Here is an 18034-nt window from a genome sequence, read left to right on the forward strand (position 1 = left end):
GCCTTGTGCGCTGTGGGAGAGGACTACATTGGGCATGAACACCAGAAGGCAGGGATCATTGGGGGCCATCTTGGAAGCTAGCTACCACATAAAAATTCTATAGATCTCTTCATTTTTGAGGACCTGACAACAGCCAGGCCTGTATTAGGCATTGAGGACACAATAGATGGGCCTGAAAGACAGGAAAGCAAATGTCAATGGCAGGGGGGAGCCCAGGGTGCTCAGGGAGCCAAGAGAAATCAGTAAAGGCTTCACAGAGGAAGGGACATCTGAACTGGCATCTAAAGTTGAGATGTTGACCAGATGAAGGAGATGGTGGTGTGTTGTAGACAAGAAAATGAGAAGAGATGGTTCCAGAGAGAGGAAACAGCATGTGTGAAAGTGTGCTAGAAAGAGAGCAGAGTAGAACTGGGGAACTAGAACAAGTTTGATGTCACTAAGTGGGGAATGATGAAAGAAAAAGCTGGGTCAGATCAGTGCCTTATGAGGAAACAAATGTCCACATTCTGTGGACAGTAGGGAGCCATGGAAGTATTTAAAAGCAGGGCAATAGTCAAAGTATTGGATCTGAATTCACTGAGGCTGTATTCTCACTGTGCTTCAGGATGGCCAGCCCTGGTGGAGAATATTGTGTTCTGTGCTTGGGACATTGCCAAATGAGGAGTTGAAGGAGGGGGACAGACATAGAAGGAACTGGGTGCCACTGAGCCCCAGAAATGGACATTCAGGAAACCAAAGGCAAATCTCTGCTTTCAGATGGTTGTTGAATCCAGCATGCTGGGACCACAGGATGGAAATTTAAGGAAGACAGATTTTTGTCTCCCATCAGGAAAAATTTCCAAGGACTACAGCTACTATGGAAGGATGACCACAGAGCTGCCGCTCTCTAACCTCTCTTTATGAGCAGACTTTGTGGACTGTTCATAATTCAACATTTGGAGGCTTCAGAAAGAGAATCACATACGCAAGGGAACATTTTCATGGCGGCATGCTGGGTGGTGAGGAAGCAGCCAGCTCTCTGGGGCCAACAAGGGATAGTGGACGGCACAAACTGGGCTCTTGGGAGTACATACAAGAAGGGGCATCTTGTTTTCAGCCTGGGACCTCACAGAAGGCCCTGAGAGAGAGAAAGCCTCAGCTGAGGCTTAAAATTAGAGAATTTTGTCAGGAAAAAGCAGGGAAGGGTTTCCCAGGCAGAGGGAATAGCTATCAAAAGGAGCAGAGGCAAGAAGCTATGGGGGGTGGACAGAGGAGCAGCAAGCAGTTTAGGAAAAGGGTGGCCTGCAATAAGGCTGCAAACGAGAGTTCTTGAACTTTGCCATGTATTGAAAGGGCCACAGGAGAAAAAGTGCTAGAGAAGAAGGAGAATGAAGCAAACTGAGCACACAGCTCCAGTTCCCCCTGGGCGGGTCACGGTCCTCATTTTTGCCGTTCAGGTATAGGGAGAAGGAATCCTGGCCTAGCGACAGGGGCAGAGCTTCCGATGCCCGCTGATGGACCGGATTCTTTTGGCAAGTACCTCTCTGGGGCTCTGTTTCTCCATTTCGGATGGGCTCTGGGTCGCTGGGGTGCAAAATCCCACGATTGTGTGGCAGATCCCAAGACGGAACGACATAGCTGGAGAGGTGGTAACGTGACCACTTATGGGCGGAACAAGATTTGGACGCGGGGGCGGGGCTGGCAGAGCGTTGGATACCAGTTTACGCATGCGCTTTGAGGGAGGCCGCTCCTCTGCGCGCGCGGACCTGGGAGGCCGCCGGCCGCACATGCGCTGTTAGTTGGCGGGAGTTTCGGAAGCGGAGGCCGTGGCGCGGGGCGTGGTCCGCGGACGCCGCGCCGGGTGCAGACCTGGAAGGAGAGGCCCAGTGGCGCAGGGGATCCAGAGGTAACGTGTGGCCACGGAGAATGACCTGTGGCTTTTTATTTCAGGAACGGGGTTCCAGGCTGGACAGGCGTCGCTCTGAGGTCAGGAAGTCGCGTATCTCTCGCCGGACACGGCCCCATTCACTCCCGCAACAGCCTCTTGGGCATCGGACCTCCGCCCAGCCCATACCCTTGGTCACACCCCCGACAGCGGGCATTGGGGGTGCCCCGAGGCGCTGCCTCTTCCTCTGGGTGAAAGGAAACCCGAGGGCCGGCTGCGTCGCTAGGCCTTTTTGCAGAGCCAGCGGTCTAGACTCCTGAACATTGAGTGGCTGAAGGGTCGGGGTGGGTCACAGGCCCGTGTTCGAATCTTACCTCTGTCCTGACTGGCTGCGTAACAAGCCTCCGCCAGGCTTTTGCCCTCTGAACGTCAGTTCCCCTATCTGCAAGAAGGATGAATGATAGTACTTAGGGAGCCGAGGAAAGGATTAATTGGCATGATGAGATAATGATGCAAATAAAGCGCTTACATATAACACAGATCTTGGCGTGTAATAAGTGCTTAATAAGCAGCTTAACAAATGGCAGCTCTTGCTGTTATTAGCTAGGCTTGAATCAGATAACAGACCTAACTGGGGATTTAGATCCTTAACCTACCCGTTCTTGTTCGGTTATCTTTTCCATGTTGTCCCTCCACATAGAGTCATTTCTCTTTACTAAGCGCCCTCCCCCCCACACACACCCCAATACAGATTTCTCCTGGGAGGCAGGAGTGAGCATGGCAGATGTAAAAATGCCTGACTCTTCCAGTCAGTCGTCGGTGACAGGCACTAAGAATACAAATAGAGTCTGGCTGGGGAGACAGACATGTTAAACAGACTTGACAGCCGGTGCTAGGGAGACCAAAGGGCGGAGCGACCAACTCTGCCAAAGAAGTGGTGTGAAAGCGTCACATTTGAGCTAGGTCGGGGAAGAGGAATAAGTTATACGGGCCGTGTGTGCCAAGATTCAAATGTGGTGCAGGGAAAGGCAGTGGCGGGAGAGCAGGAATGGCTAGAGTGGGACTCGCTTATGAAAAGTTTTGAGTACCCTGGAAACATCTTCGCTGCTGTCTGAAGAATGGCTAGAGGAGCAGTACCGGATCTAGGAAAACTAGTGGAGAGGCTGTAGATTATTGGGGGAAGGAGGAGGAGGGTGGTAGGTAACTCATGAGACAAATTAAACAAGGAACTTGAAATGGTGGAGAGACAAACTCATAGACACGGACAACAGAATGGTGGTTACCAGGACGAAGAGGGTAAAGGGGGTCAAATAATATGGTGACGGAAGGTGACTGGACTTCAGATGGTGAGCACGCAGTGGAGTATACAGATGTCGTATTGTAAAATTGTACACCTGAAGTGTATATAACGTTATAACCAACGTTACTTCAATCAATTTAAAAAGAGATTTAGAGAGACTGTGGGAGGTAGAATGGACAGAAGTTTGGCTCTGGATAGTTAATAAAAAGTAAAGGATGATGTGATTTTTCTAGTTTGGAAGACCATGTAGATCATAAGGCCATCATCAACTGAATTAGGGGATTAGGAACTAGTTAAACACAAAATAATTGGGAAATAGGATATATGTTAAAGGAGATAGGAGTATTTCTAGTGATAAGTTCGGTAGAAATTCAGAACAGAAGGTGATGAACCCAGCTGATAGCCTGTGGAGGTGGTGGGTGAGGTGGCATTGGGCTGGGCCTTGTCAGGTAGGTAAATTTCATGAGGCAGAGATGGGCAGTGCAGAGAAGGTGGACAACAAAAGGCCTATTTTAGGGTAGTAAAGCCCCAGTGAGACGGGGGCTAAAATGTGGGGAACAGATCACCTGATTTTCCTATTTTCAGGATTCTCTATCCAGGATGACTTCAGAGACTAGATCAGAGACTGTAGAAGGTAAGTATTATAGTGAAATTCAGTACCTTTTGCTCTGGTTTCCGGTTTCTCAGCTTTACCCAAATGGTTTCAAAGCACTTGGTGGTGTTGGAATTACATAGTCACATATTCGCACAGGTGCTTCCTGAGTGTTTCCATGATCTGTGCTATACATTTTCTTTTTCCACCTTTTTGCACAGGTACACAGATCATGTGTTTCTATGATCTGGGCTATACATTTTCTGCCTTTTTGCACAGGTACTTAACTGTGGTGGGTTTGATTTTGTATTTTGACTTTTTTTTATAACAAGTGCTCGAAGAGGAACCAGTGACTTCTAAGACTCATGATCATCAATTGGAATTAGATCCCAGCCCTGTAAAAATGTGTGATAAATCATCTACTCCCCTGGAGATGACTCCAGGCGTTTCAAAGGAAAGAATTCACCTGGGCTCTAACCCTAAAAAAGAGGGAAGCTGTGACCTCAGCCACCAGGAAGAACTTCAGTCCACATCCCTTCATTTGTCCCCCCAAGAACCGTCTGCCCATCCTCAAGACAGGAGGCAATCCTGGCGGCGAGCAAGTATGAAGGGAATGAACCGGCGGAAGTCACTGCCTCCATTTCATCAGGGCATCACAGGTGGGATGCTCTATACATAAGACAGTGGCGTTGCAGCTCAGATAAGAGGTATGGCAGAAAGCGTAGTTGGACAGACTTGACTTTGCTACTTAATAGCTATGTGACTAAGTAAGTCACATCACCTCTCTGAGCCTCAATCTCCTTATCTGTAAGAGAGACATTCTGAGATTATAAATACAATGTCAAACACCTACTAAATGTTCACTATTATTGCTATTTATGTCATAGTATTAGCTGCCTGTTGTACTCTATACCATGAACAAAAATTCTGGTTTACAATTGTTCAGCGCTCACTTCTGCTGGGATGAGAGCCATTAAAGATTTCTTCCTGTGGCTTTCTGCCTCATATCTTAAAGTGGAACAGAAGGTAGATGGATTGCTACCTGATTTTAGGCTTTAAAACTGAAAATATCTCAGAGGGAAGATGCACATAAGAACATCTAGAGTGAAAACCAAGTTTTTAGACACGCCATATTTGAATGATTTTGTGTGAGTTTACAATAATAATTACATCTCCATAAGCATTGAAGTACAAGATTAAATGTGGAAAGGCTAGCATGTTTTAGGCAAAACTTACTAGCTATGTGACCTAAAGCAGGTTACTTAACCTCCTTTGCCTTATGGTCTTCATCAGTAAATGGGATGAAATTATACCTGTTTTACAGGGCTGTGTGAGGATTAGATGAATTGATATGTAACACAGTACTTGGCACAGAGTAAGTAGATAACTCAAATGTTATGCTATGTGATTATTTTAAAGACATTACCTCACCCACAGATGGCCTGATATCTAACAGGCAATCCGAGTAAAAACAGCCATTTAGCGTATCAGAAAATTGCTGCTCAATTATGCTCATGCACTTTATTCCATAGGTGTGCCAAGAAAACATCAGCAGATCCCTAAGATTACCCCTGCCTTCATCTCTATTCCAGAGCATGTGGACCTAAAATTCTGTATAACAGAAATCACTGAAGTAATATGATTGGTTACCCCGCTTATTCTTGGCCACGCGCCAGATTTCTTTGGTTATAGGCAGAAGGTGTCCTGCTTTTTTTGACTGACAGCAATAAGAAGTAATCAAGAGAGGAGACAAAAGAACTTTAAAAACACAACCAGCTGAAGCTAGAGGACCAACAGACATGTATCTCTCGAATTTTCAAAGCAAACTTCTTTGCTGAATAATAATTGATGTTTTTAAATGGACATAATTGAAAAAAGTATCTACATTTTGTAATTCTTTGAGGATTCGGGGGCATAATTATGTAAAGTGCCCATCCAATTCAGGCTGACTCACCGAGTGACCATGGGCAAGTTACCTATTACCCCGGCTTTGTGCCTCAGTGTCATCATCTATAAAATGGAATTGATAAGATACTTGCCTCAAGTTTTAATGAGGTGTGTATAGCATTTAATAAAAAGCCTTTTACATAGCAAGTGTTCCACAAATTGCTATTAATGTTATTAGGTTATAGAAAGACAGTATGGCATTACTGGGAAAAACACAGGTTTTGGTGACAGACTTAGGATTGAAATCTTGCTTCACCCGTTTCTGGCCTCACACAAGTCATCTCCCCTCTGAGCTTCAGTTTTGTTTTGTTTTTTTGTAAAACGGAGGTCATAGTTTATAAGAGGACTTGTATGACAATAAGAGCACTGCAGGGCCTGTCATAAAAATGCTCAAATGTTCCCATCTCCTTTCTTTGAATGGTGAATATAAAACACACAAAAAAGTTAAATTATTTATGTGTCTTGTTTAACAAGATAAGACTTTAATGCATAAAAGGTTCTCATAATTTTAAGTTACGATGCACAAATTTCATTCCTTGGTGATCCTTAAAAAATCAGAAGTGAGTATATATGAATTCTCCCTTTAATTAAAGAAGAATGCTTGGGCCTTCTTGCTGTAAGTTGGACTGCATTGAGAGGGAGGAAAATTGTCCGGGTTTTTTTGTTGTTGTTTGCTAACTGTAAGTATCCAGTTCCTTAAAAGTGATGATATTTTATGTTAGAACTAAGCAGATCCATCAGCATCAACTTAATGGAAAGCAAACGACTTGGCAGTCTCCTGGTTTCCAGTTTCCAGGTGAGATTCTCGGGATTGGGAAATGCTTTCTTTGTTTTGTTTTTTTAAACTATTACTCTGATAGTCCCAAAGAGAGATCAATGCTGTGCGATGGCGTCTGTTAAGATTAAAAGATGTTTCTCTCTAGTTGGGATTAATTTAAAAACCAGAGTTAATCCTAGCAGCTGATTTTGTTCTGGACTAGGCTGCTGCTGACTGAGTAGCTGAGAGATTTCCCAAATCTAATATCTTCTGCCTATTGGCAGCAAATGATGGGAATTTAAAGTGGGTGGAGTTCAAAATCTAAGTTAAAGCAGATATTTGAGGTCTGACATACTAAGTTGGTATTATATGGCTAACTGGTGATTACATGAATTTAGATAAGCAAGTCCATTTGTGTGAAGTAAATGACCTTTTTTTTTTTTTAGAACCCAAAATCAAAACGTATAATCTTACCAACAAAGTTTTTTCCTAATCTATTTATTTGTTTATATGAAAAATCTTAGGTACAAAAATTGAATTGAGTTTACTTTTACATTTATTAAACATAAAATTACATGAACTTCATTGGGACTGGCCAATCTTGGTTGTTGTACTGAAAATGCTTTTCTTTATTTAGTTCTCTGTTCAGAAACTTGAACCTTTCCTAAGGGACACTGAGGGCTTCAATCTTGAAAGTTTTAGAGCCAAAGGTAAGTTGCTAAGAATAGACAAGTGAGCTTTGACCTTGAGCTGTACCTTCTGTTAAAGTCAGATAAAAAGCCCACTTTCAGGCTCCCCATTTACAGGAGCTGCTACATCATAAAACCAACCCCTACCCCCCCCCTTTTTTTTTTCCGGAATTGCATTTAAAAAAATAATGTATGCTAATTAAGAAGGTATAAAAGAAAAAAGTAAGTCTGCCTCCCACCCCAAACCCCAGACTCAGCTCTTTTCTACAGAGGCAACCATTGCCACAGCTTCTTGTGTATCATTGAAGAGATACTATTGGGCATTTGAAACCCCCCCACCCCCCAGCCATCCTGCCACCTGTTGGAAGCTCAGCTCGGGCCATGAGTCGAACCGGCAACCCGGCAACCCTGTTGCTCAGAGCTTGTACTCTTGAGTGAGCTCTTAACCAACTGAGCCACTTGGCTGGCCCTGAAAATATTTTTTATACATTAAAATCAAATAAATAATACTCTCTGCACTGTTCTTTACCTTGTCTGTTTTTTTTTAACCTAACAGTTTATCTTGCAGATTATTCCATATCGCTTATTAATGAGCTTTTAGGGTTTTCATTCTTTTGCTATTATGATGAATAGGATAATGAATACCTTTTCACACAAGCTTTTTGGCACATATGCAAGTAAAAATAAGATATTACTAACAATTGTCACCCCAATAAACTTTAATTTGAAAAAAATAGATAAATTCCTAGACTTGGCATTCAATAGGTCAAATGGTAAGAAATATCAGATTGCCTTCCAGAAAGGTTGTAGCATTTTATTCTCTCCAGCATTATATATAAGTACCTGTTTTCTCATCCTCACCAACAGTTTTATCAAACAATTCAGGTTTTTTACTATTTTATAGGAGATAAAAGTGTTTTGTAGTTTTAATCTGTGTTTTTTTTTGAAGAAGCATTTTTTCATATTTTGTAGAACCATAAATGCTTCATTTTCTGTTCTTATCCTTTGTTCATTTTTGAAAATTGGCAATTTTGCTCTTTTATATTGATTTGTAGGAACTCTATATAGTAAGAAAATTATCTGTTTATGACATAAGTTACAAATATTCTTTCCCAGGAATCAATTTTCAGCTTTCTGGGAAGTAGCTATTCTTATAGTGTAACTACACAATTATCTAGGGTCAGAATACTTGATGTTACCAACTTAAAAAGATCTAGAAAATATTGGGTTGTTGGAAAAGTCATGATGCATTTTTGCAATGAAAAACATAGAAAAAATAACGTCATGACTTTTCCGACAACCCAATACATGAACTTGGACTTACTTGTAAAAATTGTTTATCTCAGAATTGGGTCATCACCATAATTAGAGTAGATGTGTCAAGGTTACCTTGATAGCTTTTTTTTTGGGGGGGGGGAATGGGGGGATGGGAACAGTGCTGGGGAACTGGGGGAAGGGGAACATACAAGATGCTGTCATTTTTGTTCTTCAATCTAGTTGTGGAGGATGTTGCTTCACTGGCCCAAGTTGGCACCATCATTGCGCTCTTGCCTGGCAACGCAGATCAGTCGCCGGCTTCTGGACGGCCGCTCACTGCGGCTGCTGGCCGCTCACTGCGGCTGCTGGCTACACACGGTAGCCCATGGCAACCCACTGCCACAGGGGCTGCAGCCTACACCGTCGCCGGCGACTCACGGCAGCCCAGCTCCAGGTTGAGCTGTTGTTCAGCATCTTAGCTGTGGAGGGCAGTGTCACTGGCCCTCATATGTGGGATCCGAACCGGGGCCCTCTGGCATCCCAAGCGAGTTCTTAACCATCGCGCCACTTGGCCGGCCCCCCTTGATAGCTATTTAACATATCCTTTCCCCTCTGCATTCTTCACTTGAATGTAATTGTGGACTCTTCCAGGTATAAGCAGAGAACTGTTTTTACTTTATGCCTATAATTCTTTATTTGCCTTCAGCGTTTTTCATTACACTCTTGCCTGTTGCCTGACTTCTGTAATAATATATTTCCTTTCGGTTGCCAGCAGTTCAAATCTCTTGGAAAAAATGAAATGTCAGTGCAGATAAGCCTTTTTACGTGCTTTTTCACCAGTCAGGTATAAAAAACACTATCAATAAATGTCACAGAGGAGTTGTCTTCCATTTTATCTATACCTACCCAAAGAAAAAAGATGAAATGTTTCTTCATATTTATTCCACTTTTTTGAATGAGTGAGAGAGCCACAATGTAACAGGATCCTGGAGCTGAGACCACCTGAAGTGTGTTATTTCTTTGTCAGCGGCTTGCTGTGAAAATTTATATTCTCTTTATAACATGTAATTTTATTTTCTCTAGCATCTTCTCTTTCTGAAGAATTAAAACTTTTTGCAGACAAACTGGAAAGTAATGGAACTCTACAGAAGTGTTTTGAAGAGTCAGAAGGGTAAGTTCAGTTCCCCTTCTGTCCTAAATTATTGAATTAAGACTTTTATCATTTGTAGTTGTTTCAATCTAGTTGTGGAAGGCGCATCCCAGTGGTCCATGTGGGGATCGAACCAGCAACCTTGGTGTTATGAGCACTGCGCTCTAACCAACTGAGCTAACTGGCCGCTTCACAAGGTCTCTCTAATACATTTTAATAAGAGAGACAAATACATAGAAAATGATGCTTTAAGATAGTGGTAATCTAAGAAGTCAGTTAATAATGATACTGACTTAAGGGGATGGTTTAGCTAGGGTTCAGAGAAGACATCTAATAATTGACCTTTGGTCTGAGACCTATAAGACCTGAATGGTGAGAAGGAACCAGCCATGGGAAGATGAAAGGAAAAGCATTCTTCAGATCTTTGCTAGCTATGCAAGTTGGAGATAAACTTATGTTCTTTAGCTGTTGACCAGCAAGATTATTAGGAGAAATTTAGAAATCCCACCCTTAAACTTGTATTTTCTATACAAAGGTGGAACCCAACCCTCTACCTCCTGCTCTGCAACAAATCATTTCATTAGAGTTTACATCATAAACTTTTTAGTTTTGACTTTGTAGAAGTCTATTTTTCTACAGATCCTTAGAATTGACATTGTTATTTAGGAAATGAAAACTATTTTGGCTCAACATAGCATCCCTTTTAATACAGTGTATTTAGCCACTGACTGCTGCACCTCAGCCAGCAGTGGTAAAGGCTGTGTGTCACAGGCCTTGATAGAAAAACATGAACGGTGGCACAACTAATTTGTCTTTGCCAGGTGGAGTACTGAGTACATCTGCAAAATTTTGGCATTTTCAGTGCCTGCTTCTTTTCCATTAGGATAATCACCCAACTGAGCTGAGCCATTGGTGTAAGTAAAACATAACTCCACTCCAGCAATAGCTTCAATTTAAGTGGGAAGACAAGATAGTCATGAAAAAGTATTATTGGGCCTTAAAAGATGTTAAGGTTTTGATTAGTGAGAGGGGAGGAGACTAAAAAAATGATATGACCAGGGCGGCAGGTTAGCTCAGGTGGTTAGAGCGCAGGCTCATAACACCAAGGTTGCCGGTTCGATTCCCACATGGGCCAAGGAGCTCCACCCTTCACAACTAAATTGAAGACAACTACTTGACTTGGAACTGATGAGTCCTGGAAAAACACACTGCTCCCCAATAAAAAAAAATGATGTGACCAAAAGTTTGGAGATTGAAAAGCCCAGATATTTTGGGTCAGGATGAGTGGGATTATATGGGACAAAATAGATAAAAGGTAACAGTAGCAATCAAAGTTAAAGAGTTGGATGGAGCAGGAACATGGAGTGTTCTTAAGTGCCAATTAAGGAATTTTGACTTTTCTTCTGAATGCAGTAGAAGGTCACATGGTTTTTAAGCAAGGGGAAAAATGAAAAGAATATATTAACAAAGGCTAATCTGGACATGTGTGAATTGGAATTGATGCCAGAAATAAAAGATAAAGAGACCTAGTGTAAAAGTGAGATAAGCGTTCAAGAATAAATATTTGTTGAAAAATAGATTCTAAACCTGTTTTATTGCCATTAAAATTATGTAAGATGTCATATTAAAAGCAAGTGCTCTTGAAAGATTTGTGTTAATCTTGTAATCCTATCTCTATTCCAGAAAAGCATCAGATTCGTCTCTGGAAACATCAGTGGCTGAGATGAAGGAATATATAACAAAGTAAGTGAAAATGAGTGAACCTTTGTTGGAAAATCTAAATTCATCTGGGGAAAATAACTAAACCTGGGAAAATGAATAAGAAACTTCCTCTTCTGAGTGTTAATACTAGTAGTATATCAATACTGAAAGTTAGAAAGCTGCGTACTGGGATTTTATGGGCTGTACTGATGGCCAATTTCATAGAATGGAGCCTAGGGAATAAAGATGTTAATTTGATTTTAAGAACTCAGGTTTGATTAAATTAGTATCCTCTGAGTCAGACAGGATTTCTAATCCTCTATTAACCTTTTTATTCACATTTTAGAACCAGAGTAGGCACCTAATGTACTTATTGTCCTGAGTGATTCAGAATGAGATCATCAAAAATTAACTGAATTTTTTTTTTCTGGTTCTATAGATTTTCTTTAGAACGTCAGGCTTGGGATCAACTCTTGCTGAGCTACCAGAAGGAAGCTGAAGAGACCATATCCAGGTTAGATTGGAAGCTGTCTTTTTACCTTGTAGAATTTGATTTGAATTGATTTTAGTTCTGTTAGCACAAGTTGAATGACAAATATTTTCTCACAGGCCAATCAGCCCATCAAAGCTCTGTAATTTGTACATTAGCACTCTCTGACCTTGAATGGAGAGTTGGGAGAAGGAAGGGAGAGTGGTGTCAGTATTTTCAGTCCAAGAATAGAATTGCCTCTTCTGTGTCTTTGGCTGCTGTTTCACATCCTGGGGGAGACAGGTACATCTCTGCCCTCTACCTGGCAGCTTGGGGCTGGGCCATAAACAATAGTCAGGGGACTTGGCAGTGAGCATGTGGACTTCAGTGAGTGCGTGGCAAGTGTGGGAGCATCTCCAGGGCTTTCATGGAGATGAAAAGACATGAAAGGGGGTGATGGAAGAGGCCGTACAGGAGAGAGGATCTTTGTCTAGGTCTTGAAGGCTTAAGAGAATGGAAAAATGCTAGGTTTTGATTTAGTTCACTACCTAAGCCAATGATTTTAAGCTTTTTTCCAAACAGAATCTTAGCTAGAAACCCAACCATAAAATGTTAGCCAAAACCCTAATTGCAAAAGTGGCCTCTTAGTAGAGAGGTGCTTTGAGAAACATGGTTTGAAAAACTTCCCCAGTCCAGGCATTGATGGTTATCAGTTACTTTATTTACCCCTTACATGTTGTGTTTATGAAGATAGATAATATATAAGATGGCAGTTTCAATAAAAACTTTTGATGTGACATAGCTTATTGGTTAAGAGGAAAGCTTTTGGAAGCGGACTATTTCTGTTCAAATCCTGATTACTGCTTCATTCTGTGTGTGATCTTGGGCAAGCCACTTAATCTCTAAACCATAAGTTCTTCATTTGAAAATGGTGATAATATTAGTACCTACCTCATTGGGTTGTTGTGAGTTTTAAATGAGGTTAAATGGAAAGTGCTTAGCAGTGTCTGGCATTCGATAAATTGTAGTAGTTATTAAAGAGTTATCATTAGTTTTCTTAAACTCCATCATATTCAATTTTATAGATAATTAAAGTGTCCCAGCATATTTTTTGGGGGGAGAGGTGAAAGATAATAGACATTGACTTCAGGATGGCAAGCTTTGGCTTTACGCCAACGATAATCCTTTTTGTAAATGGACCTTCCTGTTTGGTGGAGTCAACTGACATGAAGCTTCTAGCATCTCCTGGAGTCCAGTGGTATAAAAAACATCGATAATGGATAATTGTTTCAGACTCCCTTGTTATTAAGAGAGCCTATACCTACAGTAGGGTGGAAGAATATTGGTTCAGGTCAACAAAGTCTTATTGGAGGTTTTTTCCCTAGGTAATCTTTCATAACTTCTCCAGAAAATGATAACATTTCTTGAAAGCTCTTTTTTTTTTTTTTTAATTTGTTTTTAGAGGATCAACTGAAACCAAAATTACTGAAGTTGAGGTGGAACCTACAGCATATCTTGGGTCTTCCCAAAGTGAAGTCCTTCATACAAAGCCTGACTACCAGAAAATACTACAGAACCAGAACAAAGTCTTTGATTACATGGAGTTGATGGTGAGTTGACTCATGTTTTCATTTGGTTGGGTTATCTAACTTTGCTACTTTGTCATCCTTGAAAATGAAAAGACCTGGAGAATATGTGTAATGAGATGAGATAAGTAGATTTAACTCTGCCTTGGTGAAACATGGAAAGACAAATAAATAGCTATATGGTGATAAGTGCTGGTAAAACAGGGTAAGGAAGAGAGTGTACAGGCAGGGCAGCAGGTTACTACATAGAGCAGTTGTTGAAGGTCCCTCTAAGGTGCCATTTTAGGATACTAGAAAGAAATGAGGAATTGAGCCATGGGGACATTTCAGAGAATAGTATTGTATCATTCCAAGTATTAACAGGAAGCAGTTGATAAAGGGTAATTCAAGGAGAGTTTATTTATAAAGGGGCTATGTATAAAGTAGGGTATTGGGAAACCACAAGGGTTAGTGAAGTAACCTGGGGCTTAGAGGCAGCTGAGCTCTTCCTACCCATAGGCCTGAAGGGAGCAGGGGAGGAACAGTTACTGTGGCACCTGGTGGGAGAAAGGCACATGGTGGGCTGCTTTCTGAGAGCCATGACCTTCAGTTGAGAGTCACAGCTAACTCGCGATCATCCTTCCCGGAGCAGGCCTGGGTAAAAATACTCTGACCTCATTCGGCTGCCTTCCACTTGGGCTTCCTCTTGACCAAACCCACCCAGAAGCCACAGGACACAGGATCCTGTTCGAGGTTATCCAGGTCAGCCTTCTTGGGCAGAGAGCAGCATGGAGGAGTGGAGGAGCAAACAGAAAATGCCTCTCATAAGCCTTCCAGGCTTAAAGAATAGCAAAAGCAGGGCCGGCCGAGTGGTGCGTTGGTTAAGAGTTGGCTTGGGACGCCAGCTCTGAGCAGCAGGGCCCCAGTTTGGATCCCACATGTGGGCAGTGACGCTGCGCCCTCTACAGCTAAGATGGTGAACAACAGCTCGACCTGGAGCTGGGATGCCATGAGTCACCAGCGACGGCATAGGTTGCAGCCCCTGCTGCAGTGGGCTGCCATAAGCTACCATGAGTGGCTGGCAGCTGGCATGAGCGGCCAGCAGCCAGGGTGAGCTTCCAAGAACCACCGTGAGCGCCCATCCAGTGACCGGCAACCGATCTGCCTCACCCAGGAAGAGCACAATGATAATACCAACATGGGCCAGTGAAGCAACGTCCTCCACAACTAGACTGAAGAACAAAAAAGGACAACAACTTGTCTATTCCCCTACCCCGATTCCCCAATGCTGTTCTCCCCCAATTTCCCAATAAAATCTTTTTAAAAAAAAGAATAGCAAAAGCAAAGCTCCCCAGCAGGCGCTTGCCTGGTGTGTTTGAGGGACATCAAAGAAGCCACAGACCCTTTCCGCTCACAGCTGTCTTCTTTCATCTGCAGATGGACGAACTGCAAGGATCAGTGAGGCAGCTGCATGCCTTTATGGATGAAAGTACCCAGTGCCTCCAGAAGGTGTCTGTACAGCTCGGTGAGTGTATCTTTTGAAGGGACCAGAGCGATAGCCCCTCTGTTACAAACTGCTCTTAAAAGCACATGGCCTCAGAGTAAGGCCTACATCAAGTGATCTTCCCCACCCCCCTCCCTCACAATAACTATTATGTTGTAGGTACCGTATTTTGCCATGTATAATACGCACGTTTTTGCCCAAATTTGTGAGGGAAAAATAAGGGCGCGCATTATATGAGGTGTGACAATTAAGTTTGCGAACTCATCCTAGAAAAAGTGCTACATACCTCACTGCTGAATATCACTATGGTCACCTTCGAAGTACTCCCCTTGGGAAGCTATGCACCAATGCCAATCCCTAGTTCACCCTTCAAAGCAATTTTGGAACTCTTTTTCTGGAATGGCCATCAGAGCTGCCATGGTATTACCCTTGATGTCCTGAATATCATCAAAATGTCTTCCTTTCAATATTTCCTTTATCCTTGGGTAAAGAAAGAAGTCATTGGGTGCCAGATCAGGTGAGCAGGGAGGGTGTTCCAATACTGTTATTTGTTTATGGGCTAAAAACTCCCTCACAGGGCCGGCCGAGTGGCTCAGTTGGTTAAGAGCTCGCTCAAGAGTTCGAGCTCTGAGCAACAGCGGTTTGAGTCCGGCCCGAGCTGAGCTGCCGTTGAGCTGCCAACCGGTGGGAGGCAGGATGGCTGAGCTAAAAACAAAACAAAACAAAACTCCCTCACAGACAGTGCCGTGTGAGCTGGTGCATTGTCATGATGCAAGAGTCATGAATTGTTGGCGAAAAGTTTGGGTCGTCTAACTTTTTCACACAACCTTTTCAGCACTTCCAAACAGTAACCTTGGTTAACTGTTTGTCCAGTTGGTCCAAATTCATAATGAATAATCCCTCTGATACCAAAAAAGGTTAGCAACATCGTTGCAACAAGTTCACAAACTTAATTGTTAGACCTGGTACATAGGTAGTACTGATTCTGTATCTATAGAAATGTTTTTAATTATTTTACTTATGCCTATGAGTTAAAAGTGTAACTCTAGAAATCAATAATGATATTCATGTGCAAAATAATACCCTGGAATACGATAATTGGTTTTGTTGAATTTGCAACAACGAAAAGTTCTTGACTTTCTATGATGCGTAAATATTGTAAATTTGTTACCGGTACATAAAATTTATTGTACCATATGTTAAAAATAAATGCTAAAGTTTCTTTATAATACAAAAAACAAGTACCTAAACGTAAACAAATAAAGCTTTGAAAAATTAAAACATTTAATTTTTAAAACTTTAAAAAATTAAAAGATTTTTTTTTCCCCTGAAAGTGTGGACTAAAAACATGGGTGTGATTTATACACGGGAGCGCATTATACATGGTAAATTACAGTACTCAAAGTTGGGTGTAAATTCCACAGAAGTACACTAGACTAAGAATCAAATCCCCACAAACCATCTTGTTTTAGTAAATCCAAGACTAAATAATACCCATTACCTTTTTCCTCTTCTTCATTCCTCAAGAATCCACTGAATGACACTGACGGTATCTCTCCATAGCTTTTTCTGACCCACCCCAGCCCTAAGTTATTGCTATGCATACCTTCATTTTCTTCCTTAGCACTTTGTCTTGTGGTTGTAGTTGGCTGCTGGCTTTCCCATCAGGCTGTCATCTCCTTGAGGACAGAGACTCTTATTTGTCATTGTAACGCTATTTAGTGTCTGGCACAGTGTCCATACTGGAAGTTTTCAATAAGTGTTATTTGCATTCAATTGAAATTTATTTTTTGCCTCTGCAGGGAAGAGAAGCACACAACAATTAGATCCCTCACCAGCTCGAAAACTGCTCAAGCTTCAGCTACAAACACTGCCTACCGCGCATTGCTCTAAATCTTGTCAGTGACCTCATACAGCTTTTTGGCCACAAGGTGCTCTAGAGGAGAAAAATGGGAAGGGTGTTCCAGGACATGGTGACTGTGTGGCAAACTGAGCTGTTGCTATCTGCCCTGTTGCTTTTGAGAGTAACTGCCTGACTGCGGAGCACTTAGATTGTTTTCCCTAAAAGTGACAACATTTATGCATCCAAAGGGACTTTGTATAGACACTTTTTCCAAGAATGTAAAATACTTTAAATTTCTGTTTTGGAATGACCTTCAGAACTAGTGGCCTAATTTTTTAAATATCCTTTATGATCAGAAATCTTCATCTTATGTAGATGTTTTTCAAGATTTAAAACATCCAAAGTCATTCAGTATCAAACCCAATGAAACACTTCAGGGGTTTGTTGGGTTCTGGTTGTAAAGGAATGAGACTCATTTTCTGGTGTGACTCTGAAGGTGATTTTAGGTAGAGAAGTTGTGGGCATTGTTTCCATCATGTGGACACATATGATAACTTAATTGTCCGACTGCCGTATATCACTGAATTGAAGGAAATACCACAAATTCTCTATGTCTTGATGCTCATGGTGTGCTTCAGCTTTTAATAGTACGTCAGCTTCCTAAATCCTGGATTCATGGCAAGAAGGGGCTAAGTATTCCTTTTTATTCTCTTATTTGTTAATAATTTCATTATATAATTGTAGATAATTAAAGGCTTTTCCCTTGTCTTTTTGTATATTTTGAATGTATTAAGAAATTAAAAGGGTTGGAGTGCTTAGCAGAAAATAGGATTCTTTGTCAAGATGTGGAAGTGAACAGTAGTGTAGAGATATGCCTCATCATTATTTACTGATAAAACACCACCTAATTTATTGTTAATGTTTTTATTCTTTCATCCTCCTAGTAGGACAAAACATTTCATTTAACTACCTAGTCATAATCTTAAGTCTTAAACCTTGGCCTAAGCACCAGTTAGTGAGAGGTGATATCTCCTTGCTTTGACCTACATTCCATATTATTTCATATATTTAGACCCCCCTCCTATATGCCAGGCACAGTTCTAGGAACTGGGGAGAAAGCAACAAAAACAGACATGGGACCTCCAGTCACAATGCTCAGTCTAGTTGGGACATGGAACAAGAAGAGATAAACCGCAGAAGTGAGGTTTAGTTGATTTGAGAAGGATGAGGGAGTTAAATAGGGCAAGTATTTGAGGCAAAAGCAGCATTTCCAAAAGGCTGAGGAGGGAGAGAGAATGAAGCATTCTGGAATACCAAAAAATAAAAGAAAGACTAGTAAAGCAGGATGCTGAGTGCCAGTGGAAAAGCCACCTGGTAACTAAGAGTCATTAGGAGG

General features: G+C 41.8%; 1 protein-coding gene across 3 annotated transcripts; it reads left to right on the plus strand.

The window, feature by feature from the left end:
- The first annotated feature begins 1821 nt into the window (after positions 1 to 1821).
- On the plus strand, positions 1822 to 17827 carry DSN1 (DSN1 component of MIS12 kinetochore complex). Of its 3 annotated transcripts, none has more exons than XM_019655315.1 (11): positions 1822 to 1885; positions 3750 to 3798; positions 4311 to 4415; positions 6426 to 6499; positions 7098 to 7170; positions 9490 to 9577; positions 11240 to 11299; positions 11697 to 11771; positions 13189 to 13336; positions 14729 to 14816; positions 16598 to 17827. In XM_019655315.1, the coding sequence occupies exons 2-11, from the start codon at positions 3765 to 3767 to the stop codon at positions 16699 to 16701; spliced, it is 849 nt and encodes a 282-aa protein (XP_019510860.1). In that variant the 5' UTR covers positions 1822 to 1885; positions 3750 to 3764; the 3' UTR covers positions 16702 to 17827. The 3 variants fall into 3 exon arrangements, with proteins under 3 accessions (XP_019510860.1, XP_019510859.1, XP_019510861.1); XM_019655314.1 differs by having other exon boundaries at positions 4089 to 4415; positions 16598 to 16779; XM_019655316.1 differs by lacking the exon at positions 4311 to 4415.
- Positions 17828 to 18034: the final 207 nt, after the last annotated feature.

This window comes from Hipposideros armiger, unplaced genomic scaffold, assembly GCF_001890085.2.
Source record: "Hipposideros armiger isolate ML-2016 unplaced genomic scaffold, ASM189008v1 scaffold_238, whole genome shotgun sequence".
In the NCBI taxonomy this organism is placed as follows: domain Eukaryota; kingdom Metazoa; phylum Chordata; class Mammalia; order Chiroptera; family Hipposideridae; genus Hipposideros; species Hipposideros armiger.